Below are 12,322 nucleotides of genomic sequence, written 5' to 3'. Positions count from 1 at the left end.
CATTGTGATAGAAAGGCTATCTTGTCTTGATCATGTTTCTAGGTTTGAAAATGGCTAAATCATCATTTTTGTATTTACCTTTACAAAATATTAAAAGCACTGACATTGCGAAGGGATGTCGCACATACAGTTAAAGGATTTTGTTGTTTTTTTTTACAATCCGACAAAAGGCTGAAATATAATGTACATTGCATCGGCTTCAGTATTAAAAATGTAAATGTACTGTTCTATTTGAAGTAATACTGCAGTAAAAAGTTGCATTTCATTTTAATCTATACAATATAACAGGCAGAACTGGAGCCAAAGACGCGGCGTGTCTAAATACAAATATATTCATATAAATACAAGAAGTGTAAGTAGAAATACGTTAATATGAGCTTGGTTTATTTAAATAAAGGCTAAGGCAGCAAGTATATCCAAATGAGTCCGTAGAAAGTTTATATCGGAAAACGAATCCTAAGTGGCAATGACATACAATAAGTTGGAGAAGTTCAAATAAAATGTGATTTTTTTTTTTTTTTTAAAGAAAAGTGAGAACATGAAAGTGTAAACAAGTCTTGTCTTAGTTGAACAGTCATATTAACAAAATGTACTAATTACATATTGCAACGATCTATACAACAGGAAGTGTACAACAAACTTTATTAAGTAGGTATACTCGCCAGTCCTTCTTGGCAGCCATTTTGTGTGTACAAGTGGTTAAATGTTGGCTCTGCATTAGCAAACTTGAAGGCAGCATTGCCCATGACCAGTGTCAGTCCCCTCCATGCTTTACTTTGGGTATAGTACGTGAAGCAGCTGTGCCACTCATTATATTACATGGTAGCCAGATAGGCTACATGATTGGAGTCTGATCCATATGAGGTGCACTTTGTTCTCAAATACATAAAGAAAAAAAGCACAATACCTTGATGCCAAGCTGTGACAAAGATACAAAGCGCTTCAATTAGAAGCATAAATGGAAGGAAGCAAGCATAGGTTAGACCACTGCCCCTAATGGTGGTTAGTCTGCTGGTTAGGCCGTCCGCACACAAATTTTCATGAAATATCTGACTGCACATCATGCCACGGTCATGCAATGACATCACTGAAAATAAATAGCAAGGAGAAAACATTAATGGCATGAAGATGAGCATTAAGTCTAAAAACCCTCAATCCAATGCAAGTCATACACGTGCAATATACCTGTACAGAAATAAGTAGACAAGGACAATTGCTTTAGATTTACACATGGCTGAAAACCTCAGAGAAGGAGGATGGTGGTATTACAATTCTTCTGTGGCTGGTCAATGCAGTAAGGCTTATGGATACCATGTATTTCACCCAGTTTGGGGTTATTCCAAACAAGAATGAGATGTCTTTGTCTACTTGTTTCTGAGCTCTAGTTAAATAATTCTAGGTGGAGTGTTAGAAATTAGACGTTACCAAGGGTTATTAGATACATCGGGCTCAGTGAAATATTTATTTTGCTTGTTCCTTCATGGCGGCCGCTTTCTGGAGAAGCGCCACAATGCAAATTTCAATTAAACAAAATGGCAGGAGCAAAAACAGTCGATGGAAGACACGGAGGAACGTAGTGGACTGGATGTGATAATGGATCAGACGTTGTGTAATATTCTCTTTTATGTAATTTATTCAACCAATTATCACGCACGAAGTGAACTATATGGAAAACAATTACTTTTATGCATTGCTACAAGCGCTGATAAAAAGTTTTCCCCAAAGAATGACTTGTTCAATCTCAGCTAAATCAAATCATAAATCACATTGAAGGGCTCTAAAATGTGGAATCCCTAACCATGTTGATTGAGAAGAGAACTACTGTCCAGGCCACCAATGATCTATATGCAGATGATTGGTACATAATCAAATGTGATTAATCAGAAAACTTCTATAGTATATTAGCATTTGCTAAAATATGTTAAATACATGCATGTGTGACCAAAAGGCCTTTTATTTTTTGAAGGAAACTATAAAGTAGTAGGTGCATCTAAAAAACAAAAACAATGTAGTCAGTATATAAATGAGTGTATCGGACCCTTCTTAGCACATCAGGAGCAGGCACTAGCCCAATTGGCATCTGACTGACCAAAAGGAACAATCATCTATACAGCAAGTGCATATTTTTGCTCGCTTGTTTGAGGGTCCATCAGTCATATAAAGGACAATCTTCCCTTTTTATTTGGTGACAGATACCGTCTGAATGTGCTCCTAAGCAGCACCTACACCACAACAGAAATGGCAAAGCAGCAACAGTCAATAGATTAATAAAGCATACTGGAGCTTTATGTGCATTAACACATTAAATAGTGTATGATAATGTATCTGTAGTCAATGCTAATGAAAGGAATGCATTTCTCCTTTCTATACAGTTCTATCTACTGGCCTGTCATCTGTCCTGCCAACGCATCTCCCTACTATTTTGGAGGAGAGTCACTCTGAAAGGTGGTCTATGACAGTTAGGATGTCTTACGCCTTTTCGATAAAAATCATGGCAGTCAAAGAATGTCAACTCTGATGTACATTGCTTATAAAAGGTCTGTCAGTCGTAATTTCCATAAATATGTGGCTATAGAAAGACTAGATTTTAATATTAGCATTAATGTAAGTAGATCTGTAATCTAGTACTGCAAAAATAAGAATTAGGACGGTCACCCACAAGATATGCAGATGAATTATCAAAGTCAATCCCACATACTGGTGAATGTCAAACTTGGGCTGGAGTCACACCAGATGCAAAATGCTAATGACCCTCAGCTCCTCCTCTGCTGCAAGCGGGAGACGAGTGTCATGCTACTGAGCTCCGATGCACTCGCATGAGAGAATCGCAGCACAGGTGCGGAGGAGACGGAGAAAGTCATTTTACTGAACAAGTAACTATAAAGTAAAAGTGACATGATTGAGCAGGATCCAAAACGCACGTTTTGCTTCTTTATTCCATGGCTTTCTCAAGGGGAGATATTATAAAGAAGCAAAACATGCATTGGGGAACTTGTTCAATCTCAGGGGCTTGTCAATGGAATGGGTAAGGCTTGGCAATTTTTGATATGCCTTCGTTAAATATTCTTAGATATTTTGGGGTATGGAGGAGATACATACTTTACGGCAACACATGTCTTTTACCAGACTATGAAAAAAATAATATTCTTTATCTCTCCCTCCCTATCCACCTACAGGATTTGTATCCCTTTCACTGGTTCAGTATTTATTCTTCTCCCCCTCGGTTACCTGTTTGTTGGTGTTTTAGTTATGTGATTATATATATATATTATTTTGTATTAATAAGGGAATTTCTAGCCTTAAAACTCCATCTACTTCTCTTGTTGTCACTTGATCTAGGAGTGGATCTTTTTCAAGCATGTTTGCTCATTGTTTTATGGTTTATTATGGCCTGATACTTATATTCCATAACGTGCCTGGAGTTTGTGTTTCTATTACTTAGAGTATCAGCATTTGTGGAGTAGTGGACAACCCTTTTAAGACTATTAACTGAGTATAGATAACAAGAGATAGTCAGAATGTAAGGTTGTTGATCATAGCATACAAGTAGGGCTGACATTAAGGCCTGGCTGCAATCATTGACTTGCCATAATTTTCTGCCATGAGATCTAGCTAATCGTCAACAGGTCTGTTATAGAAGTAAGGGCAAGCCAAGGAAAGGATGGCTGGCAACCCTGTGCTCACCTACAGTATAAATAAGATTAATGGACAGTATTGTCTCATCTATACATTAATATGTGTATACATTATTTTCCATAGTTATACATTCACCATGGATTCCTCTGTCTCACAACTGGTTGTCAAAGTTTCATAGAAATAATGAATGAAATACCAATACAACCCAAACTCCCATCTGCAAAGAGTGAAACTTGCAGTTTTCATTAAAATGATAAAAAAAATAATAATTTACATGTGTGAAACTTTGAAAGGTTCCCCGCATCCAGATAAGTAATTTAATGCTATTAAACATTATCATTTATTTCATAATTGTGCTACTGAAAAGCGCAAAGTGTTTTCTGTACACAGATCCGTAACAGCAAAGCTGTTGGGTTTTATTTTTCACCCCGCTGGGTCTACCCCAAAATATTTCAGAATGTGGAAGAGACAAATCTAGTCTAAATTTACAGAACCATAGGTGTAGCCTTACTTAACAAATAAAACAAATAAAAAACACTAACGAACATTTCAAGGTAGAGCCAAGTGACAGGTTATTTAAAGTGCTACCTTACTGTACACGTAATAAACCAGTCACTGCACACACCCAAACATTCAGAGTGGCACAAATTACGCTCATTTTATACGGTGAATAAATTACTGAAGACATGCAGATCAGCTTTGTAAACTCCATATGAAGGGCCTCTCTATCAGGGACAAACACCTTTACATTAGGCACATACATAATGTCCCTAGGTCTTTTAGGCGCTGTATCTGCACCCACTAAAGTCTAAACATGCATTTCAATTCTGGCACCCTATAGGTGCCCTAGTTTACATGGGCCCATTTTTGTTACAAAAATGTATAAATGATTGCCTATTAGAGTTGAGCAAAAAGATTTGCAGGACCCTGGTATTGTTGGCAGTCCGTGACCACAAAACCAGAGCCCTGAGAACCTCCTCTTTCCTGCTGGGTGGGATGCCCGGCCCCTCTTATGTGAAGGTCCTGCAAATCTTTTTGCTCAACTCTAATACATCTATCAGTCTGATCAGAATTTTTTTTTTAAAAGATAAAATTACATAAAACCCTAGTAAAATAAAAGTATGGTAAGTGTGTGGTCAGAGCGAGTTACTGAAGCAAAGTGCATCCTGTCCGCCCGGCCAATTGTAGCACCTATGGGTTATATACATATTCCTGAAAAGATAGTTGAACATTCTGTGCTTACAAATGGCATTTTTCAGGCAGTAAATCAATCATCCTTTAACAAGACCAAAGATTCTCTCTAGGAAATGTAACCACACGCTTGCATGTATGTACACTTAGAGGAGGACATGTGCAAATGTAACGGGTGCTGTCAACCACAAGTGGTTTTGAAACTGCTGCATGGGCACAAACATTCAGCTCCTCCTTCTAAAGTGACATGACCACTCCAGCCCTTGTCATATGGTGCCTGGCTGCCCACAGATGCTTCTAGTAAAGAGTCCCTTCTGAAATTAATTTTGGAAGTCCGTGAAATAACAGTAATTGCCCTCCCAGCAGTGTGAGATTTGTTCCTCCGGAGACACTTTCCACCCAGATATCAGGTGACTGGTGGGAATCGTCATAAGATCACATAGGAAGAGCAGCCAGTTACAGTTTGTTATCTAAAAGTCACAGGAAAGGAAACTCTTTACACGTCATTATGGTGTAAAGCGATTTGGCACATGGAAAATAAAGAACAAAAAGAATTCTGAAAAACTTATTAAAAAGAGAAGGAACAAAGTAAAAGCACAAATGGTGACATTTCCTGAAATGCAGCTATGTGCAACACAAGGTTATGGTGCAGATTTCCTGGCATAAGGTTCTTCTACCTCGCTGTGGCCGGCTGGACATGCCCTGGGTAAGACCTTCTGGAACTTGTAGCTTGCCTCTGCCTTGCAAGGAATGACTGGCCTGAGCCTGTACTTGCCAGTCTGTCTTCTGCGGCTTTTTTATGTAGGGTCATACCCTGCAAAGAAAAATACTCCGATCATTAGGGAGCTCTAGCCCACTTAACCATAAAGTGCCCTGAACTGCTCAGCCATGCCAAGGGTGCACCAAATGCCTGTGCTTGGTGTAAACAGTCATTTTGTGCTGACTGACTCCCTTTAAAAGGTTTCTAGAAGATGAATCAACGAAGATGAGCTAGTGAATGCATTTTCGATCAATAAAGGGTCCAGTTACAAGTTAACTCTGAAGGGCATATTGCTTGGCGTCTGACACTGCCATTATTGATCCCATTCATAAGATCGGAAGTACTGACAACTAGTGATGAGTGAACGTGCTCGGATAAGGTCTTATCAGACCATGATCGGATGCTAACCGAGTGTCTTTGGCGTGCTCGAAAAACATGCTTGAGTCCCCACGCCTGCATGTCTCGCAGCTGTTCGACAGCAACACATGCATGTCTCCCTAACAAACAAGCAGTCTCTGCATGTTTTGTGACTGTCGAACAGCAGCGAGACATGCAGCCGCGGGGACGTGATCATATTTTTCGAGCACGCCAAAGACACTAGGTTAGCACCTGAGCATGCTCAGATAACACCTCATCCGAGCACGGTCGCTCATCACTACTGACGACCTGTCAACATTTGCTTTCTCAAAGCTTGTCCCCCTACCCTCTAACTAGTCTACAAAAACGGAACATATTAGAAAAGTTGAGAACCTTACCATATTATACCACGCACTGACAATCAGCTTTTCTTCTTGATCTCTCTGAGACTTTGTTTTCTCATACTCTTTCTATACAAATATAAATCAAATAAATAAATTAGGAAAAAAAAATAAAAGTCATACTTTATTTTAACTTGGGACATAATAAACTATACAAGTAAATAGAAAACATTTCACGGTATATTAAAGCTATATTAGCTTCACTCAAAATAGTTAAGGGACACTCATTTTAAGACCTAAAAGGGGATGTTAACTAATTAACAACCTTTGCTTAATCACTACAGGGCCCCATATTAGATATAAACAATGTATACTTACCTCTCATAGTGTCTCCCTTCCAGCTAGATGGTGCGGCTAGTCCTGGTGGTTCACAGGTCTGCTGCAGACAATCAGCGGTCTCTTGTTGGCTGCGGCAGCCCTCATTATTTGGCCAGAGCGGTCGTCCACAGCTGATTGGCTGCAGCACAACAGCCTGTGACACAACAGCTCCATGTGACCTGCTGAGAATAGAAGCTGGTACGGTGCCGCTGTGGGGGTAAATATACATGGCTTTTATTTTTATATGGGACCCTGCAGTAATTATGCAGGAGTTGTCCAGTAGTGGACAACCCCTTTAAATGCCAATCAACAGAACAAGCCATACATTACTGGTTGAGGGGGATTCCACTAACATTTATAGGAATAAGAGACTACAATGGAAGGTGCTGTTCAGGACCACATCCATCTATTCATTGAATCTGAAGGCTCAGAAGGCAAATGGGTGTGTGATCCCCCACTTATTAGTTATTTATGACTGTTATTAACGCTAGTTACGGCACTGCCCCTTTAAACTCCTTTGAGACACAATTTAATATTAAATATAACTAGTATTGTGAATTATAGGGCATACAGGTTACTGTACGAAGACGATACCGCCTTGAATACACAGTTTAACAACCTGGGAAATAGCGTAGTGCTTAACGTGATAGGAATCGATCACGATTTCAATTTATGAGCCGTACGCTCATATTAAGTGAATTTCTGAAAACTGCAATTACTTTTATGAGGAGTAGCTCATACTAAAAACAACTATGCATGACTTGTCGGTAACAGATGGCACAAGCAAGGCCGTTGACCTAAGGTATGTACCAACAATACAGTGGAGCTGCTAGGACCACTACACAAAACTTCACACATTTGCTGCAGTATACTTCACCCCCCAATATTTCTGTGGATAAACGACAAAATAAATAATTTTGCTCAATTGTCCTTGGGAACATTGTTCCTGGAAGGGAAGAAGAGTAGGGCTGGGCCCATGTCTAATGATCCCCTTTGTGTTCTCAAACCTGACTGCAGTATGTATTTCTGCAGTTAGAAAAAAACAAACACATTTCTCACCTCTAAAGAATGGAACATTTTATCCTTTTCTTGCAGCTGATTTTTTAAAGCTTGGATCTCTGGCCCTGTTCCTTGATTCTGCTTGGGATCCAGTGTCCGAATAACCTAGGGAATCAAAAGCAAACAGTCCACTGAAGACCAGCTCTGGGCTACTTAACTGACAATCACAGCATCAGAAACACATGTAATAGGATTCATTTAGAGTCTTACACTTTTCGCTTTTTCTAGGTATTTTTTGTAGCGTTCTTCCATTTGTTTCATATCTTCATCTTTCTTCCTTAAAGCTTCTTGCAATTCTTCAATTTTCATCGCTTTATTAGAAGCAAAGTTATACAATGAGTACATTTTGGTACGATTAATAAACAGAGGAGAAGCTTTGCTCTTTCAAACTCGTAGAAAAATAAGAAATATATTTTCTGCCAAATGCAGCCTGAAGATCGATTCATCCTAAAGTGCTTGTCCCCTACTGGACAGCTGTTAAGAATGTTCCCAAAGTGCTGCATAAAGTGAAAAAAAAAAAAAATGTAATTCACAGACTGACGCTACTCCCCAAATCTAAGCCCGATGACCTCTGGTGGTCATAAAAAGTCACAGAAACTATGCAGCTTAGGAGGAGAAGGGATAATAGGAGACTCTCTGCTTTGATCAAGTCACCAGGAGAATCATTTGCCCTTTAAGCCAGTTGTCATTATTATAGTACCCCAAGTGTTGCCCAAATAGCAGCCAATGCATCATAGAGGAAAGGACATAATGCATTAGAATGCAGGAGCATGTCAATACATTATATCCCATTACTAACGGGAAAGACTTGTTGGTCCAAAGACCGAAAAAATATTCATTTTAGTCACTTTGACATAATGTTCTTCTAATCCGAAAAAGAAACCTACAGCTGTTGTTGTAACGTGGCTCCAAATCTTCAATAATTGCGCGCTTCTTCTGTAACTCATTGTTGGCTTCATGAAGCTTCTCTCTGGAAATATACCGACGAAACAGTTACGATGACAGATTATTCAAATACACTATCCTAACACTGAAACGGCACGACCAGATTAAGCCTCTCTTCTAAGTAGCACATTTAATAACACATGCAGGCTCAAGAGATTGAAACTACAGAAAGGTAAAGAAAAATAAAATACTACAACTTAATATATAATTAAAAAAATTCATGCCGAGATGTGGAGAATTTGCTGCAGTTTGTTTTAGAATGTATTAAACACAAAGTCAACAGCACAATATCTGTGAATGTGGGATTACTATATCCTTTGATCAGTAGCATGAAAAAAAGAAATATTTTCAGTATATTCGCTTTTCTGATTATTTTATAACATGCCTAGAAAGTTACGTCAAACTCATCCTGTCCATGTTAACCAATTTGCTTTTTGACCGGATCATTCATAAAAACCATTGTTAACAAAAGCAGGTTGTCCATTTCAAAGGGGAATATGCTGGCAGCATGATACTGTATGGAGACAGAACTATCATGTTAACCAACGTTCCGTTTCCCTAGGTTTTCGACACTCCATGTGAACAAGCCAGTAAGCAACCACTGATTGACTTGCATAGAGACAAGTGATGCACTGTAAGGGTATGTGCACATGATCAGTAAACACTGCGGGTTGGATGTGGCGGACTTGTGCAGCGTCCAAATGTTACAGCATAATGCGTGCACAGACGCCCGCGGCTCACCTGTGGAGATGGACATGCGGCGCGTCTTTCCATACTGCAGCATGTCTAGTTATCTCGTGGAGACGCGAGTCTCCGCAAGAGAAATTGCATCCATAAAATGCATGGGATGCGGTGAATCCACATGGCTCAGTGAACACATGCAGATTTACCTGTGCTCAATAGATGGCAGTGTTTTGGATGCACTGAACATGCGTGGAGTCCAAAGCGCTGCCACTTCCGGATCATGTGCACCCGGCCTAAGGGCACAAAACCAGCTCCTTTAAATTAGCTTATACATGAAGGCAATTATACCTTATATTTTAATTTTTGGAGAGAGAGTATACTTACAAATGTTCTTCAAGCTTCTTCTTTAAGAGAAGTGACTTTAGCAAAAAAAAAAAAAAAAAAAAAAGGATCATTTTCCAGCAATGTACACAATTTCGATTAAAATTCTATACAGCTATTATTTACGGTACTAAAAAGTAATCAGTAATTACAATCCTGTACTTACTATTGCCTTGTGAAAGTCCAATCAAGAGAAGCATTGTAAGGAGAATAAAGTAAATAGAGTTATTACAGCTCAAAGTACTTTTTTGTATGAAGGTTTTCTTCTACCTCTAGTAGAGGGCGACATGCACACAATTATTAAAGTAACGGTGAGCATGTACAGCTTCTTTAAATTGTCTCTTCAAAGAGGAAGAGAATTAGAACTCTAGTGCCACCTATTGGAAGTTGCAATCCTACAAGTCAATGTTGACCCTGTAACGAGCCTTGTCACATGACTTAGGATAATAGCCAATCCAGAATCTCAATTTGCAAACACTGTTTTGGGGTACTGCCACTCGTCAGTGCAAAGTGGAAATCTGGTTTGTCTGAGTGAGAGGCGTCTAACCGGGAACCAAGAAGTATCGTTTCTCCTTGCGGAGTGTGACGTGTCACTCAAAAAAATGATGACTGGTCTGAAATGTGAACACAGACTGATCTATACTTGCTGATGTTTTCCCAACCATGATGCTGTAATTACACTTTATAATATATGTAAGGTATAATAGCACTAGAATAATAAGGACACGTTCCTCTCCTAGTAAGAGAAGCCTGCCAGCACTGATGGGAACATGCATGGAGACCTACATCTTCTGCCTTTGCTCCTTGTTCTTGTAGGGACTTCTGCAATTCTTCTACTTGTGACTGCACTTCTATCAGCCTCTGATTAACAAGTCTGGAAAAACACAAAGGGTGAAATGGAAATCACATTCATGAACTAATGTAAAAGGATAGAAACGGTTGTGGAAAAACAGGTCAGAAAGACAGGAAACTATACATTATTATCTATACAGAAAGAACAGCTAGTGCTTGGTGCCCAGAAATATTCATGTGCACATAATGGTACGTCAGGTGTGCTACACTGTACATAATACAAACACACACCGTTGCTCTGAGAAAGACAGATTCTTGCCAGCTTGTGTTCTCCCTCAGTCTTTCTCAGAGCAACGCCAAAGCGGCATATGGTTTGTCCCACCTGTTCTCCGTCTCCAGCTCATTTTTCCGCGTGTTTGCATCATCAAGCAAGCTCTGTAACAGCGTGATTTTCTCATTGTCTGAGCCTTCTTGATTAATTTTTAACATCTTATTTTCATGCTGAAGGCGAATCAGTTTCTCCCTTGAGAAAAAACACAGGAAGATTAGTTGCAGCTCCTTAATTTCTGCATGCCTCCGCAATTACCGCATGTTCGTGGCCGTATCGTGTAAGCAGCTCTCCAGACAGCAGCCAGAGATCATTCATTATACTTCCTAGGAGAAATGAGCTCGCTCTTTCTTTGCAGAAATTGGGAGTATCTAGCTACTGTACATACACAAAATACATCAACTGCCCCAAAATAGTATCCAAAACACAATGAAGGATAGGACATTTATTTCATCACCATCATTTCTTGTTACGTCATTTACACAATACCACTTTATTCTTTATTTCTTTAATCTCAGTGGGGGGGGGGGAGGTTGATTTGGGGGATCTGATCGCTTACACTGCATATGGCAATACCAAAATATTGCACCTACTGACAGATCGTGTGCTTTAAGTGGTGTTATCAGATAATGACAGTGGCAATGAAGTGGTTAAGAGAAGAGCATGGAGCTCAGCTCTGCTTGCTGCTGTTAGAGGCCCATGGTGGGATTATATCCCCATCAATTGGGGATTATATACAGGATACCATCTATGTATGAAGTTGGGTCTAGAATACAATAGCAAAGCGGACACAAATATTGCTCGCGGAACAGAAACGACAAGCAACGACAGAATCTGAAACCTTTCATTTACGACATTTAAAGGGTGCTTGTAACTAAAACGTTGCCACAACTCCCAGATTAAGATGACTTATTCTTCAGACCCCAGAGCCAATTATCGTGGTGGGCTAAATAGCACTACCTCCTGTAAAGGTATACTGCTAGGAAGCCAAGAGTTATTACTTCTTTTACAAACTACTAACTTTTGCCAAATTATCATTGGGTGGCAAGAGAGACATATACAGAGTCCTCTTAGACAAGTCAAATATCAGGAAATAAGTCCAAACTACTCTTACTTTATTTCCGGTGTAATAATTTCTGCAGCCAAGCTGTCTGCTGGTTCCTGGTTACCTAATGGCATTAACCCTGTGAAGGTATAGAAAGAAATATTAAAGAGAAAGTCTAACTGAATACATAAGAGTATGCGCCCTATGGAAGAACCCAATGGCTGTGGTCATGGACATGTTACCTGCTGTAGTAAGCTGACCCTCTTGAGCCTGCACACATCTTAGCTCCTCAATTGTTTCCTTCAGAGAATCCCTTTCTGATCTTAGTCTCTGTTTTAGAAGAATACAAAAATAAGTTTTTAGGGAGAATGGACAATGATGGACACAAAGCTGACATCATTGTCGTCTATCGTTTAACACATCTC

At 39.5% G+C, this 12,322-nt stretch overlaps 1 protein-coding gene across 2 annotated transcripts in view; it reads right to left on the bottom strand.

Moving 5' to 3' along the window:
• Positions 1-932: 932 nt before the first annotated feature.
• The window catches only part of HOOK3 (hook microtubule tethering protein 3), a 94,590-nt gene continuing 83,200 nt past the window's right edge, over positions 933-12,322 (bottom strand). For both annotated transcript variants that reach the window (XM_069767681.1, XM_069767680.1), the window contains 11 exons: positions 12,140-12,227; positions 11,967-12,036; positions 10,907-11,047; positions 10,519-10,606; positions 9,736-9,770; positions 8,610-8,692; positions 7,933-8,033; positions 7,723-7,827; positions 6,343-6,414; positions 5,505-5,641; positions 933-1,087 (listed from right to left, as the gene is read on the bottom strand). In XM_069767681.1, coding sequence (XP_069623782.1) covers positions 1,072-1,087; positions 5,505-5,641; positions 6,343-6,414; positions 7,723-7,827; positions 7,933-8,033; positions 8,610-8,692; positions 9,736-9,770; positions 10,519-10,606; positions 10,907-11,047; positions 11,967-12,036; positions 12,140-12,227 — 936 coding nt within the window. In that variant the 3' untranslated portion in view covers positions 933-1,071. The remainder of the gene's footprint in view (positions 1,088-5,504; positions 5,642-6,342; positions 6,415-7,722; positions 7,828-7,932; positions 8,034-8,609; positions 8,693-9,735; positions 9,771-10,518; positions 10,607-10,906; positions 11,048-11,966; positions 12,037-12,139; positions 12,228-12,322) is intronic.

Source organism: Ranitomeya imitator, chromosome 1, assembly GCF_032444005.1.
Source record: "Ranitomeya imitator isolate aRanImi1 chromosome 1, aRanImi1.pri, whole genome shotgun sequence".
In the NCBI taxonomy this organism is placed as follows: Eukaryota; Metazoa; Chordata; class Amphibia; order Anura; family Dendrobatidae; genus Ranitomeya; species Ranitomeya imitator.
The sequence above is the reverse complement of the archived record's forward strand: the minus strand, read 5'-3'. Positions and strand labels throughout refer to the sequence as shown.